This window comes from Cicer arietinum, chromosome 6 (assembly GCF_000331145.2).
Source record: "Cicer arietinum cultivar CDC Frontier isolate Library 1 chromosome 6, Cicar.CDCFrontier_v2.0, whole genome shotgun sequence".
Classification (NCBI taxonomy): Eukaryota; Viridiplantae; Streptophyta; class Magnoliopsida; order Fabales; family Fabaceae; genus Cicer; species Cicer arietinum.
In genome coordinates, this window is record NC_021165.2 from 2,082,277 (window position 1) to 2,109,659 (window position 27,383).

Below are 27,383 nucleotides of genomic sequence, written 5' to 3' on the forward strand. Positions count from 1 at the left end.
GATTTACATATCTTTTATATCTGGTTTTCGAATGAAGCAAATCATGGATAACAGAAACATGAATCCAAATAACAAAGTCTTGATTTCGTTGTCATCATTTTACGGCACCAATTCAAATAAGAATTCTAGGGTTCGAATGACCAAGATTCATAGAGATCGGGCGTTCTTGGTTGAATTTCAAGAACATGAACGGGAACGGAAAGCTTTATATTTTATTTCGTATCACCATCTCTCTCTTTCTTGTGACTATGGGATCATCTTTTTCATGGCAGCAATTCAAATAAAGATTTCTAGGGTTTGAATAATCAAAGAAACTGAGCGTCATTGATTGAATTTCAAGAACGGGATGTTACCGTTACCGTCAACGTCGCAACGAATAATAAACAAATAAATTGTCTCAAAAACATCAACGGCAAACACCGCTAGAATCGATTAATGCAGAAGATTGAAAATTGAGAAGGAGAAAAAGAGATATCAAATTCAAGCGATTAGGGATAAGAGGACACACCTCTTTATCAGTCTTTCTATTATTTCCCACTGATGAAGCAACCGCAGACTTGAAACCCAAGGAATGATATGTTTAATTGGTACTGCTCGAACCTATTTATAAGGTTAAAAGTTCGGTATTTGTCAAACAAAATAACGTTAAATCGTATTTATATTCATAAAAATTTTGTCCTGTCAAAAAAAACTATTTTTAATATTTTTTAGGGGTATTTGTAATGTTTTATTGCATTTAAAATTAAAATAAAATAATATATAATTGTAATTTTTATTTTTGACAATTCAAAAAATAAATAGTTAACAGAAAAATTGTTATTACTGTAAATTTAAACAAAATTATGTTGAAGTCGTTTATCTATTTATTTTAATTATTTTTTATTTTTTCTCAAGTAAATTTTTATATTTTTATAATTTTTATAATTGTTTATAATTTACTAGTAAATCTTTTTATTTTTTGTATTTTTTATATTTTTTATATAGATATTTTACCAATATTTACAATTTAAATTTAGATACATCTTTATTTTGTAGAAAAAATTGATAAAATGATAGATTTTTTATAATTAAATAAAATAAAACACTTAGATATAATTTTTTCTATAATTTGTTATTGAAATTAAAGGATACATGCGCGATAAAAATAAAATTAAAAGATTTGCACAATTAGTGCAAAGTTGTTTCCTACTAAAAATTTGTTATGTTGCCACATTATTTCACTATGTTAAGAGTAGTTATAAATTGGTAGTGTGACAATTGAAACATGGTGATAGTGATACCTCATTCTATACCAGGTCAATGTAAGTTTATATTATGTATTCTAATAAACTCTTTATAATTTCCTCTTTTTATATTTACGTTATTAGAGTATCTTGTATACAATATTGTTATTATAATTTTCGAGATATAAATGTCAAAATAAAAATTTTAAATGTCAAATATTGTCAATGTAAAATTAAAAAGATTACAATTGTTTTATGTCACAGTTTTTAACTAATAATACAAAGGTAAGGTGTTATGGTGTAGTAATGAATTCTTATTGAATTTTTTTTTTTTTATGACAATGATATTATCATTAAAGAAAGCATGGCAACAAAGTCTAGACATAAGAAATACAAAATAGAGTCATTTCAGTCTACATACAATTTAAATTATAAAGAGCATATTTAGTTAAATAATAAGTAATTTGGTTGACCTCGCCTAACATGTAAAAAATTTAAACTACAAAAGTAAATATTTAAATTAATACAATCTCCAATAATTGAACCAACATAGGTGAGAGATTGTTGACAAACGTTCAACGTCGTGACCACTTTTAAAGCATCTGATTCTGCTATAAGATTCAAAAAAGATATATATTTAACAAATTTCAAACATTTCCACGTAGTTAAAGCTTCTGCCACATTTGAATTTGGTAATAAAATAACTTGTCAACAACTACTACACCATCAATGTCTCTCACTACAACACCATGATATTTATCGGACATGTTGCATCAACATTAAGCTTATAACAACCACTAAATAGGGATATTCAACGAACATTATATATAAACAATTTGGGATCTCGACTTAGTGCCTCCAACAACACCACACTAACACTATTAAAATTAACAATAAATTCGTGTGTCTTTTGAACATGGTAGTCATCTCAACATTAGTCCCCTCAAAATATTTTTTATTTCTAGCTCTGCATATTTCATAACAGAAGGCCAACACATGTACAATCACATTCTCATTTGTATCGATAATATTTCTTTTCAACCATTCGTGAAATGGTACATATCTAAAATCATGCAAATTAAATATCAAACCTTAAGAGAAAGCAACCAATATTTATTTTTAACCGATGACATTCTATAAAGAGATGTGAAATTATTTTATTATGTTGTTAAAAAAATTTATACAAGCGATTATTCTATCATTTTAGTATAATAGTCTTGGAACTATAGACAAATATCATATGTCTTCTACTAAAATAATCACGTAAAAAGAAACTACAACTATAGAAAAAATAAAATAAACAAATAGGCGGATTACGTATCCCAACAACTCTATTAACAAACTTATATAATTACGACTGACACGCATAGGGGACAAAAAATTGTGAAACCACACAAAACCGTGTCCATTTAATCCATTATTTTTGTATGATGAATTGAAATTTTAATAAATCTTATCAATAGTTGGTCCGCTGTTGTATGATATGTGCCTATGTGGACATGAAAAATGTAAAAAAATTTCTCATTGTTCTGCAGGGAAAAAATTGAGACCAAATGAGTTCTCTTGTTTTTCTTCAGATATTGAATTGTATCAAATCAAAATTGATCTCCATATTCATAAGTTATCTCTTATAGCTTAAGACATCAGCATGAAAATAATCCATCTCAGGAGGTGTAACAAACACCGTAATCCTCTTAGCTCGAGTGTAAAAATAATTGTAATTGTAAATACATATTCTATATTATAACTAGATGATCAGCTGGCTTGATCATGTAAGCAACTACAACATCTTAGAAATGCTCTTTAAAGTATTCCGAGTCAATCCCCATGTAAAGTATATTTCTCTGCCCACGACACGAGAGCAATGCAGAACCGAACACATCATTAGCATGTGGATATGAATTTTTGCTGTTTACTCCCACTAGTTTTCATAAATTATTACAATAGCTGCTCAGCCAGCAGACTATGCTCTGGGTCAGATTTAGTCAAAAGCAATTGTAGAAATACACTTCTTGAAATGTGCTCCAAATTTAGGTGGACTTTGGATACAATCACCCGTTTCAAAAACAAGGGCTCAGACCTATACCTTTCAGATTCAAGATCCCTAGCTAATAGCTCTGTACACTTGCTGTTGAAATCATCCCCGAATCCATTGCACCGTGACAGTAGACAAGCCTTGGTGTAGGACCCCATCAAACAAATCTACCCAACATAGGTATTGTAAAGGTAATTCAACTCTATTTAACTGCCACTAAATGATTTTTTCCTACTGTTCTTGTTGCTTTTCTTCAAAAGCACAGATGCATGGTCAATATCACCGGATGAATGGCTGTCCCCTTTTAACCATAGCATAGCCTCAGCAGCAGCAGATTTTTCTGCTAGTTTCTTACTGTTGCATGGCTGGCCAACAAAATCCAAGCCATTGAATATGACAGTAGAACGGAATTGGTTGTTTCTCAGCTGTTGTGTTTTGTAAGTTGGTAATCCATGTCGAGCCCTGTTAAGAAATGTTTGAAGCTGATTTTTAGAATTGTCACCCTCGACTTCAACACCACTTTTGGAGTTTGTTGCCTTAATTTGTGGACCATAAACAAATCGGCCATCGCAATGGTCCTCGGATACCAACAATCTTACAGCTGAAAGAAGCTCATTTTGCGATTGTGTATCAAACATTGGATCCAGAAGCTGGCATAACATACAGAGCATAAAGTAATTGTGTCAAGGACTTGAAGAGATATTGAAAATTGAGGGGAAAATGTGGATACACTACTGAATTATTCCCTTGATAAGGATCAAAGTTTTAAGCATTGGTCATAAAGTTGAACTTACTTTTTTCTGTATCAGTTCCTCCAGTTCCCTCTTTAAAGTTGAATAAGTCTTGGCTAACTCTGGTTTCATGAAAAATTCCAGATACCCTCCCAACATTTTCAGGTGCCCATCCTGTCAAAAGAATCGTACATTCACCATATGTTACAACACAATGAGTAGTCAGAAGGAAGCAACAGGTACATACAATAAAGAACAACTAATTGAGGGAAAATGTGAAGAAAAAACAGAGAAGGAACTTACTAGTCCACCTTTGGATATGTTCCCGCCAAATAAGAGCAGCATGGAATCAGATATGGCCGTTGAATCCCTGAGGAATACTGTATTCACTTTAACCTTTTCATTAAACACTAACCATGGGTATGGAATTTTGGGTACCGCAGCATTTACTGAGTTCTACACGTGCAGCACCAAAATTTTAGAACTTCAATGGATTATATTTTCCCTCAAACAAAACTTCATCAAAATCATACAAGGATTGATGAAACATCGGATATTGGAAGAAGAAACTTACAGCATACAGAAGAACCTGACCATCCTCCATTGTTTTCAATGCTATTGACTTTTCCTTGTTCTGCATAACAATTTGCACAACCTCACATCAAAAAGAATTACATAAGACAATTCAACTAATTTACATATAAAACACGACAGACAATAAACTGTCCATAATATATCTTAATGAGATTAACATGTACATATCCAAACACACAACACTTACAGATGTTACACAATATGTATACAAAGGTGTTTAAATTACAATATCACTAGTCCTAATTTTAACAAGATTTGCATAACAATTTGCACAACCTCACATCAAAAAGAATTATATAAGAAAATTCAACTAGTTTACATATAAAACACGACAGACAATAAACTGTCCATAATATATCTTAATGAGATTAACACGTACATAACCAAACACACAACACTTACGGATGTTACACAATATGTATACAAATGTGTTTAAATTACAATATCAGTAGTCCTAATTTTAACAAAGATACATTTATGCCCTCCAAATTGCAATGTTACAGTCACATCCACCATTTTCATATCAATGTAATCAATTCCTCCAGTTATATCATACAGTTGATATGGCAATGCTCCTCCTTTCCTTCTTTCTTTATTTTCGTTTTTTGCTGATGTGATATTGGAGGTAATCAAAAGTTTCTTTTTTGTTGTTTGTTGATGAGGATATGATATGGCATTGATTAAAAAAAGCGCAATATCAACAAAGAAATTAAGAGAACTAAATGGAATCACTTATAAAACGGAGACCAATGTAATTGAAATTGAAATTAGAAACAAAATTGAACTTTGACAATTATGGAAGCAAATATGTAACCCCCATGTGGCCCATATTTGCTATTGCATGTGCACATGAATGTGTATTATATGCAGGTAAGTTACTTTCATGAGTATAGATAAAACGAATTCTGCAGACAGAGCAATTCAACATGCATCAGAGCCAGAACAAATTTGAAAACGTGAAAGCTAAAATTGAAGTATCACAGAATTGAAAAGGACTCCTAAGGGGATTACCACAACAGAGGATATTCCAGGAAACAAACCCGCACAGATAACTGCCCGAAGCATATGCACCTCATTACGCCATTTATTGTTGGTTTCAGAATTGTTGCCAACCAGACCAATATCTTTGAGCAAGTGAAAGAATTGCTTTCGAAGAGATTCAATAGCCCTAAGTGTTTGAGAAGAAAGAAAATTTCGCCAACAGTACTCGTAACCAGCTTTCTGTGCTTCGGCGTCTTTCCAACCATCATAGGCCCGGACAAGTGCAAGATGATCACTATAGTCACGAGCAGCAAACTGGGCCTTGACAGACTCTGCAAGCTGCATAGAAAGTACAAAGTAATCTTAGTATAAAACAATTCATGTGCCTTGCCTTCTCTTAACAAATTTAGTCGGTTCATAATATTTCATCAAATCCCTCCATGACCATGTGGTCTAGAGATTCATCCTTGTTGCCCCATTCTTCTCAAAATATAAGTTAAAATTTCAGCATAAGGTAGAGCGGAAATGAGGTCAATGCTTCAAGCTCAAAGGGCTCTTCAATGAAGGGGGGTGTTAGTTATAGAACCACTTGTCTAGGGATGTGTTCATGAGAATGACAAATACAAAGCTAGACCTTCTCTACCTAACGTACACATAGCAAAGTTGATATGATCCCAAGCAAATAATGAACAAGACGATGATATTTTAATATAAAAATAAACCAATATAAGTAACATTCCTGCAAATATATACACATATATATATACATATATATATATATGAATCCATGTTTATTCAATGGGATCAACTAATTCGCAGTGCATGTTTTATAGGCCCAATATAATAAACAAAGCAGCACAAATACATGAAATAACTTACCCCCTTCTTGTCAGCAGGCATAACAAATGGATCTCTCACACTAAGCCCAGCAACAACAGTCAATATGGGATCCAAACAGTCGAAAATAGCTCCCAAGATGAGCATCTTGCCAAGCTTGGGCTCTACGGGAAGCACCGACAACTTGCGCCCTGAAAATTGACAACACAATATTCGCAGTGACGCTTGAAATTAATCAAAATAATGCATAAGAAAAGGCTTGGAAAAACCAATGCCATGAGTTGAATCAGTTGATAGAAAAATGGCAGGATAAGCTGAGACCAAGATGCAGAAAAGTACAAGTTCTATTACCAAGAACTGTCAAATTTTCATTCTCATCTAAGGCACCGATGATCTTCAAATATTCAACAGCATTTTGGACCTGCACAATGAAATTAATTGACAACATAGTAAGTTGAATAAATCAACTCTTATACAAGATGAAGAATGTCTTAAATCAGCACATGGTTTCATTGAAAATAATTCCAAACAACCTCATATTTTAGTTCAAGTTCCAAAAACATGTGCAATGAATTTTACCGATAGAGGCTCTGGTGGCTGCAGAGCACTAGATAAAAACTCAGAGATGCTTCCAAGTTGTAGACTTTTTATTTGTAGACATAAGGACTGCAAAGGTGTTCTTAAAAGCTCTGGCAATTGATAATCAGCAAAAGCATCATAAACGCGTCTGGGATAAAGATGGTAGCATTCGCCAGGTTGAACACGACCAGCCCTTCCTTTCCTCTAAAAAAGAAAAAACAAGAACTTTCTAAGAAACCAGACAACCCAAACTTTAAACCAAAAGAATAATATGGTAAAGAATACATTATGAAGCTGTTCACAGATAACAGTCATATTCAGCAGCTCAAATCCTCAAAAGATATAGGGCAACTTGATAGCAAAAATCACATGTTAACATCCATTCATGATCCAACTACACTGATCCACCAAAAGCACTATGAATGAGCATCTATTTACAATTGACACATTACTTCAATCTAATTTTTTTAAAAAGAAAATATCTTAAAATGACAAAATAGGTTGTATCTCAAAAAAACTGAATAGGTTATATGCATATTGTTTATCACTTTCATCATCTTCTGACCTCTGTAGTATATATGTTAAAATACCTTGGGTATCACATACCATAATGTTAACTTTCACATTTATTAACTTTCACATAATGTTAATCTATAAGAAACAGGCCCTTAATCTAACCATCTTCCTTTTGAAAGGAAATAGACAAATAGTCTTGAATAATCCAGATTCACGATACTAATTTGAGCAATCGCATACCTGTCGGGCAGCAGCTTTTGAGATCCATGCTGGAAGCAAACAAGGAGTGTTATTCAACGCATCATATGATGTCTCTTTTGCTTTTCCACAATCAACCACAAAGACAACGTCGTTGATGGTAATACTAGTCTCGGCCATATTAGTAGCCAGAACAATCTTCCTCACCCCTCCTTCAGGATGTTCAAATATTAACTTCTGCAAGGCAAAACAAGAATGCAAACAAAATTCACTATATGATATAATGAATGAATAAATTAAATTAAATATATAGATAGATAGATGTTATTCATTCAGTTAAAGTACAAAAATTTAGTATGGTAAGAAATCCCCTGTAAGATTTAAAAGAAAGTGAAAGAGGAATGCTAGATCTGGGAGAGATCAAAGAGTCTCTGATGAGAGAAATTGATGAAATGATTCTTGACATTTCATGATGGTACACTGACTACTTATACAGTGGGAGAGCCTTTAGAAGCTCAAAGTGATGTCTTGTAACTAACATAACAGTGTGGTCTGTTCGTACGATCTGCTTATAAAGCACTGACACAAACACCGAACACGACATTGACACATCGTCGCCGCTAATAATTTGAGAAAATAAATTAATTGCATGTAATCACATGTGTTGGCATCATATCTATGTCGGACACTAGACACGCCTTTCATCAAAAGTGTCGTGCTACAAAGTGATCTGCTACTAACCACCCATTCAACTAAACACTAAACATGTTACTATACTGATACATGAACATATGCCACAATTACTCTAATACCAATTCTCTCCAAAGCAAAATGAAAATGCGTTAAACAGGTCCTTTTAAATAATCAATGGTGGATGCTCTTCCAGCTCTCCACAATTCTCAGCATTTTCCCGGATTCTAGGTTCCGGTAGTGAAACAAAACTCAATACAGTAGTGAAAAAATAGGATTAATGATTTACCGGAAGCTCCAATCCGGTAGTATTTTTTACACATTTTGAGTAAACATTGGCGGGTGGATGAGCAGCCACAATAATCAATTGGCCAAAAGAGTGAAGAATTGGAGGCTAAACTCATGTTCAACAAGATACTCTACAAGTTTGTTTTTAAGTTTGATATTAAAGTGTTTTTACTTTTCTTGGACAAACTGATATAGTGTTCCCAGAAACCAATAACACAGCACCCAATTTTACAGAGTACTTAATTTCAATCAGCTTAAGAGAATCATTATTCCCAATATTTTAATAAAAAAATGCACAATAGATACTATTAAATTGTAAACTAGATAGCAACAAGTAACATTTACTGTGATGATTTTTCGGTCTATTACTAGCAAGGTCACCTGCTCTGAGCTGGACATAGAGCCATGGCACGCAAGAAGTAATACTCTTCTGTGATCACCCAACAAAGGATGAGCTTGAAGTTGATCCATCAAAGAGTTTATATCATCCCAACCAGTCATAAAAACCAAAACAGCACCTGCCCTTTCATTCTTAACAATGTGGCAAAGAACATGTTCGATAAGGTTGAAACCAATTGAGTCGGGGTTCCAGCAAGACAATGACTCCTGAGTGCGTAGGCTATAACCCTTAAAGTCTGCAACCTCTAATGCATCCTATGCAAAACCATAGACAAATCAACAGAATTAATCAAAAAATTAACCTCCCAAAAAAAGGCAAAGCAAATAAAACCTTTCCAGCTCAACTTGTGTACCTCAACAGCAGAAGCAATCTGGCTCTTTCTTTTTTTGAAAGACTGAGCTTGTTTCTGCATTTTCCATGTTTTATCTTTACCATAGTCATCAATTTGATTATAAGGAGTCAAACAATATCCAGTCCTTTCCAGAATATCCTCAAGAAAATGTGCTCGAACTGGAAATGTAAATCCCTAGATATTGTACATGTACCAAAAACATAAAAGGAAAATGAGTTTACCCTATCATTTCCCATCATCTGTAAGCAAATGTATACTCATAGAGTCATAGAAAGCAGAAAACTGTGAAATTTCATATACTAGTTTGTGGAATGATTAGCCAAAAAGTAAGCTGCCTGTCAGTTTGCCATCTTACTAAAATTGTTAATATGCCAAATAAATCCAACAGAAGCTTTTGTTTCAACAGCTAAGTTGCTGAACTGCTAAATTACACAATTTTAATTTTGAAAAGCTTATAAAATTTATAATCAGTATCAAGAGAGAAAATTCGCTGTGTCCATAAAAAATGAAACATCACTAATCATTGACAAGTTAACGAATGAATCACATCAGAACAAATTATATGACTGCAGAAATACCACAATAGTAAGATATATTGGGAAGGCATGGCAGTGATTGGACTTTAACTAAGATGCAGAAATGAGTATCCTGAGCTTACAGGTATATGCATAGTCGGGGCACCATCAAAGTAGGAAGAAAATAGCTCAGCATTTAAAGTTGCACTCATCAGAATTAATCTCAAATCAGGCCGACGAGGGAGAAGATCTTTCAGGACAATGAGAAGAAAATCTGACAAAAGTGAAAGCCAGTGGTAAGCCTCATGCTATCATATTAAATGTAACAACAATATTGGAATGAAACAATTATATAGTTACCTTCATTCATTCCACGTTCATGAATTTCATCAACAATAACATGAGTTACACCTTTTAAACTTCTATCCACAAGTAGTCTCCGCAATAAAACACCTGTGGTACAAAAAAGAAGACGAGTATCCCTCCCTTTCATACCCTCCAAACGAACTTTATAACCAACCTTTCAGAATGAAAAATATGCAAAGGATTTATGTTAATCAGTTAGCATATAAGTTGAAATAGTTCAAGCATTAGCAAGCTAAAAAGGACCAGAAACTAACAGATTCTCCCAATTTTTCCCCACGTTCTGCTGCAACTCTTTCAGAAACAGATATAGCAGATATTCTTCTAGGCTGAGTACAAATTATGTTACATAGAGCTCCACGTGCAGCTTCTATCTCAGATTCTAATATGTATTGAGGAAGCTGTGTGGTCTTACCACAACCAGTTTCACCTGAGACAACAATGACCTGCAAATTTTCATTAATGAAGATACGAATTAACACAAATTATCATTCAGCAGCACAAGCATATTGGGATTCATATTCTCGACAAGATATAGACCTGCATAGATACTATTACCACATATGTTACCCATTATAAATTATCATTTACTCAGAAGCTATGAGTGAATCAATTTTATTGTTTGCTTCAGACTACTGTAACATAGAAAAAGATAATGTAGCTTAAATTTTACTAAAATATATTGTATTATTTCTTATTTAATTTGTAAGTTATAACCTATGCCCAAATTTGTTACATTTGTTTGATGATTGTCTAAAAAAGTGGATTATAGTGTCTATATCTCTCCATGCTTGTCATTTTTTGTATTCCACCCCTTCATCCTAATATTACACATGTCCACAAGATTCAATATGCAATCTAGTTTGTGTCCATGCAGCAGCTCCACATATATCTATGCAATGTAATAAAACAGTGATGTGCTGAACGCTATGAAAATAGAGATTAAAATTTTGCATAAGACATAACTGATGTTAGTTGAGCATAAAAAATTTCTATTTTAGATAATAATTAATATCCCAATTTATCAAAGACAATCAGCATCTTGGATAAGTAAGAAAAATTGACACCAATTCCCAAGAAGATAGTAAGTTATACAATGGCATTGGCACCTTTTATAAAAAGGATGATACATGGGCATCATATCCTAAAACCTTTTTTCACTTGGCTTTTCTTTTATAGAAGTAAATAAATCATAAGGAGAGTAATAATAAATTACAAATCACAAATAGAACCATTTATTCCTTTTTCACCTGATTCTCTGAAACGACTTTCAAAAATGCATCTTTCTCTTTGAATGCAGGAAGACTACTACGAAATTCAAGCATCTTTATCCCTTCAGGAGATTCCTATGGATATACCAGCATATGTTATAACATTTCTAAAGGATAAGACAATGACAAAAAACATTCAAGTATATAAATTTTTACTTAGAGAAAATATCAATAAACAGCTGACATCATGATATATCAAGGTTAGAAATCATAAAACGGGAATTATAACTATCAAATATAGATCTAGAATATTCAACCAACCTTGATTAATCAACAAGTTGGGAAAAATTTACAATTACATAATCAAATTGTCATAATTGCTTTAATGTACCAATAGCTTTGTTCTCTACTAAAAATGTATTGTTAAATTCATAGCTATCAGTTGCAACTGTTACACTAAAGTGGAGGCAAAATCTTTTCTTTGCCCCCATTTTTAGTTGTCAAACAATTTTTTGGGTTGGATCTTGCGATTTCCCTCTTTTTTCTCACCAGAACAAACTTCAGAATTGAAAACCTTGTCTAAAGTTTTACTCACATGACACAACTGCTCTGTCCCCTGTTTTGATAAAATCACCAACATCCATTGATCACTGGCATTGTTTCCAGTCAATGCCGTCCCTTTCCTTCCAAGCTAGGGCAAACCTACTTCACAAGCTTTTTGAGCAGAAAAAAGACATGTGCCCTTCCTCATGTGCCTTTCCTCTACCTCTATTTTGTTTTCACCTTCTCGTCTCTCTGTTCCATTTTTGCGTGATCTTATGACTATTTTATTTTGCCCCCCTCCATGTTCTCTGCTACCATTGTTCTCTTATTATTAATTATAAATATGCATTTCATTTTATGCATCTTTTCTTTTTGAGTATTTATATATGTACATTATAGTACAAATTATTTAACTTATATTGCAGTCTTCAGTAAAGCGGTCATCCTAGTATAGCAATTTTGGGGTCAGCCACTCCGCTTTGTGCCTCTGTCCAAGAGTTTTACATAAAAGATATTTGTTTTCACATGGCCAGATTAAAAGATATGACTCTTACGATGAAATATATGTATAAGATATATGGCCAGACTAAAAGAATCAAGGCTGAACCTAAAAACATTCCTGACTATAAAAAATTTATAATATATTTTCAATAATTCACAGAATAAGAACATGCTCTAGACTGAAATTACTGAAACAACTGAAACTGTAATGGCAAATGAGATGCACTTCAAAGTTTAGACCGGAAAGACAAGAAACCTGCCAGCCTTGTTGTTGCTGACGCATTTGCAAGCCTCTTCTTTGAAGGATTTTCTCTTTGACAACACTATTATGGCTCATGGGCTCCACGTGCTCAAAAATTCCTTTGTCACCAGGAATGCTTCCATCATTACTTGATCTGTGCAAGGAATCATCCAAAGATCCTAATCTATTTGTAGCCTTATGTGAAAGATGAGCAAGGAGATGAGTATCTACTTCTCTATGAACACCGTATGGTATGGTTACCTGCAGAACATAGAAAAAGTAGCCAATCACACAAGCAAGATAGAATAGATAATTTGCCAAACAACTCAATTTTGCAGTGTCAAAAGCTGAAAACATTAAGATTGTTCTCTGTTTGTACTTATTAGCACTGTTTACTGCTAGGGGTCTATTATAATCTATAAAATCCAAGTCACGAAACAATTGATTGGCATCAAATCACCTATTTTGCCACATCATTAAAATGATGATGTGTCGTCAATGAAAACAATTCATCCATTTCTTTACCATACCTCGCCAATTATTAACCTACACCTCTCTCATCCCTACCTACAATATTGTCTCCTCCCATTTCCATCCCAAAACATTAACATTAAAATGCTGGTCACTTAGTTGACAGTCAACTATGGCTTGACACTTGAAGGACACCAAGCTCAAATAAATAAAAACTTTCATTTTTCGAATAATTTTCAGAACTGTCAACTTAATATATAGAAACATAGTTAAAATTTGAAAATATAGGGAATGATGTTCAGCATACTTGGCTATGGTTCCTTTATGCAATAATTCAAAAAACAGAAAGGAAACCTTTGATGCAAAGTAATACCTCTCTCAGGGGACGCTTATCATCGAGATCAGGGCGGTAATTTGGCAAAGGTGCCTTGCTAAAGACAACAAGTTTTGCATACTGTCGACTGCCAAAGAACAAAAGAATAATAATAATAAGATTACTTAATAAAATAAAATGTGAGAGAATGTGTGGATGGAGAAGTTAAGATACCTATATAAACCCATCCTGGTAGCTAAAGTTTCAAGTTGGAGAAAATCACGGCGATCCTTTTTCTCATTGGACACAACTTCTTGCTCATCTTTATTGCGAAGAAGCATGGTAAGTTTCCATCTCCAGGCATCAATGTTTTCAAGAGTTGAATCACCCTAACAAGTAGTAAATCACTAAGACTGATAAATATAAATGAAGCACGATACCGACACACACCAGACATGACAATGATAAGTCGGCACCGGTACTAATATGAGAAAAATATAATCAAAGTGTTAGTGTCCGTCTACATTGGAACAAATTTTCAATAAGAAGTTTCGGTGCTACAAAAATAAGTATCCACAGGAATCAAAATTGACCAAATTTTATTCAATTCAAATCAATCTACTCTACCGAGTATAAATGAGTAACAGGCTAAATAACATAACAGTTATTTTGATAGTAATAAGATGTGAAAAGGAAAATAAAAGAGTGAGAAGATGAAGCTAACCAATTGTTGTTGAGGTTGAGGTTGAGGGCGAGCATGTGAGTGAGAAGAAGCAATTTCGAGGTCAGAGTCATCACTGGAGACGTCACGAAATGCAAAACGACCGTAAGTGGAACTTTGCTGATGCAAAAAGGGCACAGCAAGGGTTTTGTGCCTGAAAGCGGGTGAAGAGGATGAAAGGCGAAGGCGAAGGTTTGTGGTTGTGGGAGTGGAAGTAGAAGTAAAAGTAGAAGGACGTGAAAAGCGTGTTGGTGGTATGAGGATAGGACGGCGAGTGGCGAGTCTGAAAATACCGGAGTATGGTACTCGAATTCGCATCGGCGTTAGTGGCATGGTGGTGGTTGTGATTGTGACTTCGGAGTTAGGAGTTACGAGTTATGAGGTGCTGCACTAACCACGCAGCTTTTGTATCCCTAACCCCTCCTTCCTTTTATTACTTTGAAATTGTTTTTTAAACAACCTATTTTTAAAATAAATAAATAAATTATCCATATACTCTGGTTTAAAACTTTAAAAAAAAACGTTAGAAAATACCAAAATACAGAATAATAATTAATAATAATATAAATTGATTGAGTAATTGACTAGAATTGTCAATATCATCCTATATTCGATTATGTAGCAGTAGAAAGAATCGTCGAAGTGTGGATGTTTATTTCTATAAATAATGATATACCAAACTGGAAGATTGGTTCTCGTTGTACATGTTCAATTATAATGAGATATATGTTGTATTCGAATAGTTGTGGATCAACACCATATATATGAAAATTGGAGTTTGACTTGGAAGACGAAGATGACTCACCGTGTTAATGACTTTTATGTGACAAGAGTGATATGGTTTCCTTCCCACTTGACATTATTTGTGGAAGAAGATCATTAAGTGCATTACAAATTGAAGTTTGTGTAAGGAAAGCGTGGAGACTCCCTTGCACATTATCTTTACATGTATGAAGATTCATGTGTGTTGGGCAAGATTGGATTTATAGGATAATATTTACGAGGAGTTTTATGTGTTTGATCCAGTCTTGCATCTTATTTTTAAAGTTTGTGGTTACTTTAAGTAGGAGAAGCTAGTTATCTAGTGATGTTGGTCTGGAGTATTTGGTGCGCCATAAATAAAAATGTTTTTTAGGGTAATATTAAATCTACTACAAAAATAGTATGATGAACAAAAACTATATGCGAGGATTCAGAGGCAACCCAACATAGGTGTTTTTATTTTATGTCGGTTGGAGTCATGTCCCTGACTGCTCAATATGAAACCCCCAATTAATTTATTCCGATATAATATAAATGTGATTGTTGATCCAAATCGTCTAATCACTACATTTTAATGATATAAGGCCTTTTGTTAAGGCTTCCATTTCTTTAATCTAATTTTGTGCAAGAGGACCAAATCTCAATCATTTTCCAAGCGTCTACATGGATTTCAAATTTGGAGCATTCAAATGTTATCATTGAACTAGACTTGCAACTAGTCGTTGAAACAGTACTCCTTTTGAGCTTATCTGAAGATGATTATATTATTGTTGAATGCTAATATTTGTGATCTTATTGTCATTAATTTTTTGGTTGAGTTTAATGAGAAACAAACATACATGTTCGCCTATTTATCAGTAAGAGTAACTATATAGTGAATTCGTCACCAAACTTTTGATTTTTATCTTTTTGTAATTCATTAATTATTTATTAAAAGATTAATTTTGATATATTGTCGATGAATCACAAAACATAATAGATATGACTTTTTTTTTTATCTATTTCATCAATGTGCATTTAAAATGTAAATATATATATATATATATATATATATAATTGAAGTTAAATAACAATCTAACAATTATAATTGACATCTAGTATAACTACGTACAAATTAAATTCCATTATGAGTGAAATGATTTAAGCTGTTTTCTGTACACACAAAAGAAAGAATGAAGTAAAATAGTAGAAGAATTTATTTTAACAAAAATAGTAATAAAAGATAAATAAAAGGAGACGCCCTACATTTCGGTAGAATGAGTGAAGAAGGCATAGAAAAAGCAAGGCAAATAATACACACAAACTGTAAAAAGCAAAACCCTCATTTCTTTTCTAAAAGAAGCTTCTTCTTCACTTCACACACTCTGAACTGAAACACTCATTTCACGTCATTTTCCCTTTACTCATATTAGGGTTTGCTCATAATCATCATCAATGGCAATTCCTCCACACCGTTCCTCAAAGACTGAATCCTATGTCGACAACAAGCGCAAGGATGACGTCCGTCAAGCCAACATCATCGCCGCACGTTCCGTCGCCAACGCCGTTCGTACCAGTCTCGGTCCTAAAGGTATGGACAAGATGATCTCCACTTCTTCCGACGAGGTCATTATCACAAACGACGGTGCCACCATCCTCAACAAGATGAAAGTCCTCCAACCCGCTGCTAAGATGCTCGTCGAACTTTCCAAATCTCAAGATTCCGCCGCCGGCGACGGTACCACTACAGTCGTTGTCATCGCTGGCGCGCTTCTCGAAAAATGTCTCCTCCTCCTCTCTCACGGTATTCATCCTACCGTCATCTCAGATTCTCTCTACAAAGCCTCCGTCAAGGCCGTCGACGTCCTCACTGCCATGGCCGTTCCTGTTGAACTCTCCGACCGTGACTCTCTTGTTAAATCCGCTAGCACTTCTCTTAACAGCAAGGTTGTAAGCCAGTACTCCTCCCTCCTCGCTCCCCTCGCCGTCGACTCAGTCCTCTCCGTTGTAGACCCCGCCAAACCCGAAATGGTCGATCTCCGTGACGTCAAGATCGTGAAGAAGCTCGGTGGAACCGTGGATGATACCGAGCTTGTGAAGGGTTTGGTGTTCGATAAGAAGGTTAGCCACGCCGCTGGTGGACCTACCCGAATGGAGAATGCTAAAATTGCTGTGATTCAGTTTCAGATTTCACCTCCCAAAACCGATATCGAACAGAGCATTGTGGTGAGTGATTATTCTCAGATGGATAGGATTTTGAAGGAAGAAAGGAGTTATATTTTGGGTATGATTAAGAAGATCAAGGCAACTGGTTGTAATGTTTTGTTGATTCAGAAGAGTATTTTGAGAGATGCTGTTACTGATTTGTCTTTGCATTACCTTGCTAAAGCTAAGATTTTGGTGATTAAAGATGTTGAGCGGGATGAGATTGAGTTCATTACCAAGACTCTTAACTGTTTGCCTATTGCTAATATTGAGCATTTTCGTGTCGAGAAGTTGGGTTATGCTGATCTTGTGGAGGAAGTTTCTCTTGGGGATGGAAAGATTGTGAAGATTTCTGGTATTAAGGATATGGGAAAGACCACGACCGTGCTTGTTCGTGGATCCAATCTGCTTGTGCTTGATGAAGCAGAGAGGAGTCTGCATGATGCTTTGTGTGTTGTTAGGTGTTTGGTTGCTAAAAGGTTTTTGATTGCCGGTGGTGGCGCTCCAGAGATTGAGTTGTCGAGGCAATTGGGTGCTTGGGCAAAGGTGTTGCATGGGATGGAGGGTTATTGCATTCGAGCATTTGCTGAGGCGCTTGAAGTCATACCTTATACTTTGGCTGAGAATGCTGGTTTGAACCCAATTGCGATTGTTACTGAGCTGAGGAATCGTCATGCGCAGGGTGAGATAAATGCTGGAATCAATGTCAGGAAAGGTCAAATTACAAACATCCTTGAGGAGAATGTGGTGCAGCCACTGCTTGTAAGCACGAGTGCTATCACCTTGGCAACAGAGTGCGTGCGGATGATTTTGAAGATTGATGATATTGTCACTGTGAGGTAGAGTTTGTTTAATGGATAGGAACAGGAAGACAGGAATTTAGAGAAAGAAAAACTGAATCATCGTATTATGTTTTATGTCTTTCATACGTTAATTTTAAGTTTGGTAGTTTATGTTCTCTTTAGTGATGTTGTTTAATCGATTTTGACGCTGGCTGCTGTTGTTATTTACAAATTTGGATCTCCTTGTGGATTGTGATACTTCCTGCAAGTCATCCAAAGCACTTCATCTTTATGTGTATTGTGAGTTTATCCATAGTTGATTATATGTTTGACCACTATGGCTATTGATTATTCGATTCTGTTTGTGTCATTACTCCCCCCTTAAGGAGTTGAGCGGTTGCTTCATGGAATTGTGTGGATAAATTGTGTTCTTATGATGTTAGTTGAAGCATCACAAGACTTGAAAATTTAAACTATTATTATTTTGTTCTGCGCCTTTTATCTTTTTTATATTTATAATAAAAACTGGTAGGGATGCTCTTATGAAATTAGAGGATGGAAACTAGTTATGTGGGGTGGGGGACTACTCCTACTCCTATTCCATTGGGTGCTGAGTTAGGATGGATCCTAGTGTCATTATTGGTATTTGACAGTATGAAAGTAAAAATCATCTTTATAGAGCTGTCCATAAAATGGGATGAATTGATCCAAATGATTTTAATATTATATAAAGTGCACGATGCTTGCTTTCAACCAGTGTTGTTGATGGCAGATAGGCAAAAATCTGCTATTTTTGGCTGCCGTATAAACCGCCACACCTGTAACATGGCCAACTGTAGATTGTTGAAATCCTGCCACCGCCTTCTGCCTTGACCGCCATTCAATAACACTGCTTTCAACCGGACAAATTTGATCTTATAGTATTTGCTAAATACAGTAGTGGTATTGGGGTGTGGGGATTTCTTTCTCAGTGCTGTTTTTCATTTTAGCCATCACTGCAAGGAACATTTGATTAAGTTATTTTTCATTCTTTTGCTTAAGTTCACTCTGTATATTTTAAAGGACCAGGCCGAAATACTTACCAAGTTCCTGCAATGGTTGTACTGATGTGGCTCTTATCTTCAAACTTAGCTGAACCATTATCTCTAATTTTAGCGTGAAACTTTTGCATGTCTATGTATAGAGCTTAATTAATATGTATGTTTAATGTTATCAGAGAATTTGGATAGCAATTCTAAAGTCACAACTCAACCCTAAGTATATGCATAGAGTAAGAGGAATAATATTGTTTTCAGGAAATAGAATCCTTCTTCGTTCATAAGTGGAATGACAGAAGAATGAATCAAACTCATGCACAAGTCGTATAAGTGGTGGTGTATTATGCACAACACATTTTTACCACTGGATTAAGAAATTCCACCAAATTTACTGGTACACCCTCAACATCCCTCTTCTTCCTCCCATTTACTCCATCCACCTATCTGTCTTCGTCGGCCCCCGAGAGAAAGTGTCTCCGCCGATATTTTTCTCTGAGAGAACGGTGGACTCTGCATGCCTATTCCTAATTTTCTTGCACAGAAACAAAACTAACAAAGAATGTTATTATTTTATACTCATTTAATCTCACAATAATTGTCGTTTAAAATTTTGACATACCGATTAAAAAATATAATAAATAAATAAATAAAAAGAAATTATTTTATCGAATTGTTTATCTTAATTATTTATGGATTTTTTACTATTATTAATATAAATTATAGTAATGTTTTTGAACTTGTTTATATAATAATAATTGAAAGTGATATAGAAAAATAATAATTAAAATTGCATTAAAAATTGTGAATTATATGTATTTTGAAACAAAAAATAATTTTTGTTGTTAAAATGCCATTAATTGTGAGATGAAAAGGGTATTAGATATATATATTTATTAATCTCATCATATAATTGTATTTTCTGCCAGATAACATAAATTGCCTTTCAAACAAACATAAACCAGTGTGACGATGTGGTGTGGCACATAGGTTGTTCGTTTTTAATTAGAAAAACAGAATGACACCTTGGAACAGGGGAGGAGAGAAGACAGAGAGGAACCATTAAATGAAAAATGATTGAATGTGGTAGAAACACCATAAGATATAATAGGACTTTAAAATTCAATGGTAAGTAAAACTTGTGTTCAAAATCATCGTAAAAAGATGAAAACAATAGACAAATTCGATAGATTATGCTAGTGAGAGAATTAAAGACCTCGCCTAACATGTAAAAAATTTAAACTATAAAAGTAAATATTTAAATTAATACAATCTCCAATAATTGAACCAACATAGGTGAGAGATTGTTGACAAGCGTTCAACGTCGTGACCACTTTTAAAGCATCTGATTCTGCTATAAGATTCAAAAACGTTATATCTTTGACAAATTTCAAACATTTCCACATAGTTAAAGCTTCTGTCGCATCTGAATTTGGAAACAAATAACTTGTCAACAACTACTACACCATCAACGTCTCTCACTACAACACCATGACTCCCATTTATCCTTATTTATCGGACATGCTGCATCAACATTAAGCTTATAACAACCAATAAATAGGGATATTCAACAAACATTATATATAAACAATCTTGGACCTCGACTTAGTGCCTCCAACAACACCGCACTAACACTATTAAAATTAACAACAAATTCGTGTGTCTTTTGAACAATGGTAGTCATCTCAACATTAGTCCCCTCAAAATATTTTTTATTTCTAGCTCTGCATATTTCATAACAGAAGGCCAACACATGTACAATCACATTCTCATTTGTATCAATAATATTTCTTTTCAACCACTCGTGAAATGGTACATATCTAAAATCATGCAAATTAAATATCAAACCTTAAGAGAAAGCAACCAATATTTATTTTTAACCGATGACATTCTATAAAGAGATGTGAAATTATTTTATTATGTTGTTAAAAAAATTTACACAAGCGATTATTCTATCATTTTAGTATAATAGTCTTGGAACTATAGACAAATATCATATGTCTTCTACAAAAATAATCACGTAAAAAGAAACTACAACTATAGAAAAAAAAAGTAAACAAATAGGCGGATTACGTATCCCAACAACTCTATTAACAAACTTATATAATTACGACTGACACACATAGGGGACAAAAAATTGTGAAACAACACAAAACCATGTCCATTTAATCCATTATTTTTGTATGATGAATTGAAATTTTAATAAATCTTATCAATAGTTGGTCCGCTATTGTATGATATGTGCCTATGTGGACATGAAAAATGTAAAAAAATTTCTCATTGTTCTACAGGGAAAAAATTGAGACCAAATGAGTTCTCTTGTTTTTCTTCAGATATTGAATTGTATCAAATCAAAATTGATCTCCATATTCATAAGTTATCTCTTATAGCTTAAGACATCAGCATGAAAATAATCCATCTCAGGAGGTGTAACAAACACCGTAATCCTCTTAGCTCGAGTGTAAAAATAATTGTAATTGTAAATACATATTCTATATTATAACTAGATGATCAGCTGGCTTGATCATGTAAGCAACTACAACATCTTAGAAATGCTCTTTAAAGTATTCCGAGTCAATCCCCACGTAAAGTATATTTCTCTGCCCACGAGAGCAATGCAGAACCGAACACATCATTAGCATGTGGATATGAATTTTTTCTGTTTACTCCCACTAGTTTTCATAAATTATTACAATAGCTGCTCAGCCAGCAGACTATGCTCTGGGTCAGATTTAGTCAAAAGCAATTGTAGAAATACACTTCTTGAAATGTGCTCCAAATTTAGGTGGACTTTGGATACAATCACCCGTTTCAAAAACAAGGGCTCAGACCTATACCTTTCAGATTCAAGATCCCTAGCTAATAGCTCTGTACACTTGCTGTTGAAATCATCCCCGAATCCATTGCACCGTGACAGTAGACAAGCCTTGGTGTAGGACCCCATCAAACAAATCTACCCAACATAGGTATTGTAAAGGTAATTCAACTCTATTTAACTGCCACTAAATGATTTTTTCCTACTGTTCTTGTTGCTTTTCTTCAAAAGCACAGATGCATGGTCAATATCACCAGATGAATGGCTATCCCCTTTTAACCATAGCATAGCCTCAGCAGCAGCAGATTTTTCTGCTAGTTTCTTACTGTTGCATGGCTGGCCAACAAAATCCAAGCCATTGAATATGACAGTAGAACGGAATTGGTTGTTTTTCGGCTGTTGTGTTTTGTAAGTTGGTAATCCATGTCGAGCCCTGTTAAGAAATGTTTGAAGCTGATTTTTAGAATTGTCACCCTCGACTTCAACACCACTTTTGGAGTTTGTTGCCTTAATTTGTGGACCATAAACAAATCGGCCATCGCAATGGTCCTCGAATACCAACAATCTTACAGCTGAAAGAAGCTCATTTTGCGATTGTGAATCAAACATTGGATCCAGAAGCTGGCATAACATACAGAGCATAAAGTAATTGTGTCAAGGACTTGAAGAGATATTGAAAATTGAGGGGAAAATGTGGATACACTACTGAATTATTCCCTTGATAAGGATCAAAGTTTTAAGCTCTGGTCATAAAGTTGAACTTACTTTTTTCTGTATCAGTTCCTCCAGTTCCCTCTTTAAAGTTGAATAAGTCTTGGCTAACTCTGGTTTCATGAAAAATTCCAGATACCCTCCCAACATTTTCAGGTGCCCATCCTGTCAAAAGAATCGTACATTCACCATATGTTACAACACAATGAGTAGTCAGAAGGAAGCAACAGGTACATACAATAAAGAACAACTAATTAAGGGAAAATGTGAAGAAAAAACAGAGAAGGAACTTACTAGTCCACCTTTGGATATGTTCCCGCCAAATAAGAGCAGCATGGAATCAGATATGGCCGTTGAATCCCTGAGGAATACTGTATGCACTTTAACCTTTTCATTAAACACTAACCATGGGTATGGAATTTTGGGTACCGCAGCATTTACTGAGTTCTACACGTGCAGCACCAAAATTTTAGAACTTCAATGGATTATATTTTCCCTCAAACAAAACTTCATCAAAATCATACAAGGATTGATGAAACATCGGATATTGGAAGAAGAAACTTACAGCATACAGAAGAACCTGACCATCCTCCATTGTTTTCAATGCTATTGACTTTTCCTTGTTCTGCATAACAATTTGCACAACCTCACATCAAAAAGAATTACATAAGAAAATTCAACTAATTTACATATAAAACAAAACAGACAATAAGCTGTCCATAATATATCTTAATGAGATTAACATATACATATCCAAACACACAACACTTACAGATGTTACACAATATGTATACAAAGGTGTTTAAATTACAATATCACTAGTCCTAATTTTAACAAGATTTGCATAACAATTTGCACAACCTCACATCAAAAAGAATTATATAAGAAAATTAAACTAGTTTACATATAAAACACGACAGACAATAAACTGTCCATAATATATCTTAATGAGATTAACACGTACATAACCAAACACACAACACTTACGGATGTTACACAATATGTATACAAATGTGTTTAAATTACAATATCAGTAGTCCTAATTTTAACAAAGATACATTTATGCCCTCCAAATTGCAATGTTACAGTCACATCCACCATTTTCATATCAATGTAATCAATTCCTCCAGTTATATCATACAGTTGATATGGCAATGCTCCTCCTTTCCTTCTTTCTTTATTTTCGTTTTTTGCTGATGTGATATTGGAGGTAATCAAAAGTTTCTTTTTTGTTGTTTGTTGATGAGGATATGATATGTCATTGATTAAAAAAAGCGCAATATCAACAAAGAAATTAAGAGAACTAAATGGAATCACTTATAAAACGGAGACCAATGTAATTGAAATTGAAATTGAAATTAGAAACAAAATTGAACTTTGACAATTATGGGAAGCAAATATGTAACCCCCATGTGGCCCATATTTGCTATTGCATGTGCACATGAATGTGTATTATATGCAGGTAAGTTACTTTCATGAGTAAGATAAAACGAACTCTGCAGACAGAGCAATTCAACATGCATCAGAGCCAGAACAAATTTGAAAAAGTGAAAGCTAAAATTGAAGTATCACAGAATTGAAAAGGACTCGTAAGGGGATTACCACAACAGAGGATATTCCAGGAAACAAACCCGCACAGATAACTGCCCGAAGCATATGCACCTCATTACGCCATTTATTGTTGGTTTCAGAATTGTTGCCAACCAGACCAATATCTTTGAGCAAGTGAAAGAATTGCTTTCGAAGAGATTCAGTAGCCCTAAGTGTTTGAGAAGAAAGAAAATTTCGCCAACAGTACTCGTAACCAGCTTTCTGTGCTTCGGCGTCTTTCCAACCATCATAGGCCCGGACAAGTGCAAGATGATCACTATAGTCACGAGCAGCAAACTGGGCCTTGACAGACTCTGCAAGCTGCATAGAAAGTACAAAGTAATCTTAGTATAAAACAATTCATGTGCCTTGCCTTCTCTTAACAAATTTAGTCGGTTCATAATATTCATCAAATCCCTCCATGACCATGTGGTCTAGAGATTCATCCTTGTTGCCCCATTCTTCTCAAAATATAAGTTAAAATTTCAGCATAAGGTAGAGCGGAAATGAGGTCAATGCTTCAAGCTCAAAGGGCTCTTCATTGAAGGGGGGTGTTAGTTATAGAACCACTTGTCTAGGGATGTGTTCATGAGAATGACAAATACAAAGCTAGACCTTCTCTACCTAACGTACACATAGCAAAGTTGATATGATCCCAAGCAAATAATGAACAAGACGATGATATTTTAATATAAAAATAAACCAATATAAGTAACATTCCTGCGAATATATATACATATATATATATAAAGATGGATTCATATATATATATATATGAATCCATGTTTATTCAATGGGATCAACTAATTCGCAGTGCATGTTTTATAGGCCCAATATAATAAACAAAGCAGCACAAATACATGAAATAACTTACCCCCTTCTTGTCAGCAGGCATAACAAATGGATCTCTCACACTAAGCCCAGCAACAACAGTCAATATGGGATCCAAACAGTCGAAAATAGCTCCCAAGATGAGCATCTTGCCAAGCTTGGGCTCTACGGGAAGCACCGACAACTTGCGCCCTGAAAATTGACAACACAATATTCGCAGTGACGCTTGAAATTAATCAAAATAATGCATAAGAAAAGGCTTGGAAAAACCAATGCCATGAGTTGAATCAGTTGATAGAAAAATGGCAGGATAAGCTGAGACCAAGATGCAGAAAAGTACAAGTTCTATTACCAAGAACTGTCAAATTTTCATTCTCATCTAAGGCACCGATGATCTTCAAATATTCAACAGCATTTTGGACCTGCACAATGAAATTAATTGACAACATAGCAAGTTGAATAAATCAACTCTTATACAAGATGAAGAATGTCTTAAATCAGCACATGGTTTCGTTGAAAATAATTCCAAACAACCTCATATTTTAGTTCAAGTTCCAAAAACATGTGCAATGAATTTTAGAATTAGGTGCTTGCTTAGTACACTCTTGTTACAAATTATTGTAAATTTCAGAATTCAAGATAGTATGCAATAAATGTAGTGATATGCATTTTATTTTCTGGCCAGCTGGATCTCCTAACATTGGGCAACAGTGAAAGAAAATTCATAATTCAGAAAATGAAGTGAAAACATTGAATGATAAATCAACTTGGAAGCACCACAATTGAGAAAATGACAGTGTACTGAAAAAACGACTCTTATGTTTAGACTAACCTGACATAAATTATAGATTATGACATCATCTAACCTGAATAAATTATAAATTTACATGTACAATTCAATTTTCAATTCCGCTGTAATGGTATGAAAATGAGCTCAAAGGAATACAAAAATTTGGTGCTTAGACAATTAAAAGCTAAGCATTTTGACTTATAATTCAAGCCTACTACTAAGTGAAGTTTGAAGTGATGATGGATTGGAGGAAACCCGATATCCTTCAACAAAAAGTTTCAGCTTTTCTATTTCACCAACAGCAGAAAGCCATTCAGTAAGAATCTCCATGGTTACATAGTCAGGACTGCAAGCATCTTCCACCATCCTGTCCATAAGTTCAAATGCTTTGTGCAGCATTCTCTTATCCCGAACCCCCTTAAGAATAGCATTGTATGTGGTTGTATTAGGCCGAACCCCCTTTACTTTCATGTCGTCCATCAAAGAAACAGCCTTTTCAACATTGTTAATTTTGCATAAAGCGTCTATTAAGATGTTGTATATCACAGTGTTGGGAGGAACAATAGATGTAGAACACATTTCCTCAAAAATCTTCATGGCCTCATCAACATTCTTCTTTAAACAATATGCATGTATAACTGCCCCATATGTGACAACAGAGGGCTTAAGACCCTCTTTTATCATCTTTTCCATCACCTTACTAGCAGCTGCAAAATCTCCAGCTTTGCCAAGGTAAGAAACCAAAGTGTTATATGTGACAGTATCGGGCTTAACCCCAGTTTCTTCCATTTGGTTAAGCATTTCATAAACTCGTTCCAGCTTCTTCTTCTTACAGAATCCACTGATGAGAACATTGTAGCAAGTTCTATCAAGACCGAACCCGGCCCGTTTCAACTGCGACACAACAACACTGGCATCATCCATCCTTCCAGCAATGCTTAAACCAGATATCAAACTATAGTAAACAATTGCATCCGGTGAGCATCCAGAACTCAACATCTCATCAAAATATTGCATGGCTTGATCAATATTGTTCACACCACAGAATGCAGATATCAGTGCAGTATAAGTAACAGCATTTCCTTTCAGGCCCTTCCCTTTCATCTCATTTAAAAACTCAACTGCACTATAGACCCTTCCAATTTTGCACATACCACCAACCAATGTATTGAGGGTGACCACATTTGGCTGTACTCCTTCCTCGTTCATCAGACCGAAAAGCTCGCGTGCTTTATCGATGTTGCCAGCTTTGCAGAACCCATCAATCAAGCAATTATATGTAACAGTGTTTGGCCTATTTTTCTTCTCAGTTTTCATCTCTTCCAACAAGCTCAGACCATCTTCTTCCCTCCCAACTTTACAAAGTCCATCAATCAAAGTATTATACAAGACCACATCAGGTTCAACACCATTCCTGTTCTTTTCTCCTTTACCTCTCAATTTATCAAACACCCCCAACGCCTCATCAATCCTCCTAGCCTTGCACAAATGATTAATAAGAATCCCAAAGGTTATAACACTGGGCCGTATTTTCAATTCTTCCATCTCTGCCAACAGTTTATTCATCTTCTGAATGTCTCT

The 27,383-nt window shown here is 34.6% G+C and overlaps 4 protein-coding genes across 4 annotated transcripts in view; 1 reads left to right on the forward strand and 3 right to left on the reverse strand.

The window, feature by feature from the left end:
• Window positions 1-2,808: 2,808 nt before the first annotated feature.
• On the reverse strand, window positions 2,809-14,724 carry LOC101507100 (DExH-box ATP-dependent RNA helicase DExH3). Its single transcript, XM_004503251.4, has 19 exons — window positions 14,307-14,724; window positions 13,817-13,971; window positions 13,643-13,730; window positions 12,814-13,059; window positions 11,553-11,648; window positions 10,560-10,748; window positions 10,300-10,459; window positions 10,083-10,213; window positions 9,425-9,598; window positions 9,054-9,326; window positions 7,737-7,931; window positions 6,981-7,184; window positions 6,753-6,822; window positions 6,444-6,592; window positions 5,595-5,903; window positions 4,564-4,623; window positions 4,293-4,445; window positions 4,053-4,163; window positions 2,809-3,908 (listed from the first exon to the last, which is right to left on the reverse strand). The coding sequence occupies exons 1-19, from the start codon at window positions 14,634-14,636 to the stop codon at window positions 3,465-3,467; spliced, it is 3,537 nt and encodes a 1,178-aa protein (XP_004503308.1). The 5' UTR covers window positions 14,637-14,724; the 3' UTR covers window positions 2,809-3,464.
• Window positions 14,725-16,327: 1,603 nt separating this feature from the next.
• On the forward strand, window positions 16,328-18,366 carry LOC101507421 (T-complex protein 1 subunit delta). The gene has a single exon (XM_004503252.4). The coding sequence runs from the start codon at window positions 16,500-16,502 to the stop codon at window positions 18,090-18,092; it is 1,593 nt and encodes a 530-aa protein (XP_004503309.1). The 5' UTR covers window positions 16,328-16,499; the 3' UTR covers window positions 18,093-18,366.
• Window positions 18,367-21,364: 2,998 nt separating this feature from the next.
• LOC101508252 (DExH-box ATP-dependent RNA helicase DExH3-like) lies at window positions 21,365-25,603 on the reverse strand. The gene is made up of 7 exons (XM_027336154.2): window positions 25,365-25,603; window positions 25,056-25,204; window positions 24,194-24,502; window positions 23,157-23,216; window positions 22,886-23,038; window positions 22,646-22,756; window positions 21,365-22,501 (listed from the first exon to the last, which is right to left on the reverse strand). Exons 1-7 carry the CDS (start codon window positions 25,459-25,461, stop codon window positions 22,058-22,060), a joined length of 1,323 nt encoding a protein of 440 aa, XP_027191955.2. The 5' UTR covers window positions 25,462-25,603; the 3' UTR covers window positions 21,365-22,057.
• A 266-nt stretch (window positions 25,604-25,869) lies between these two features.
• LOC140920863 (uncharacterized) overlaps window positions 25,870-27,383 on the reverse strand; it is a 5,638-nt gene continuing 4,124 nt past the window's right edge. The window contains exon 6 of the mRNA XM_073369776.1: window positions 25,870-27,383. Within this exon, the coding sequence (XP_073225877.1) occupies window positions 26,001-27,383 (1,383 nt within the window). The 3' untranslated portion in view covers window positions 25,870-26,000.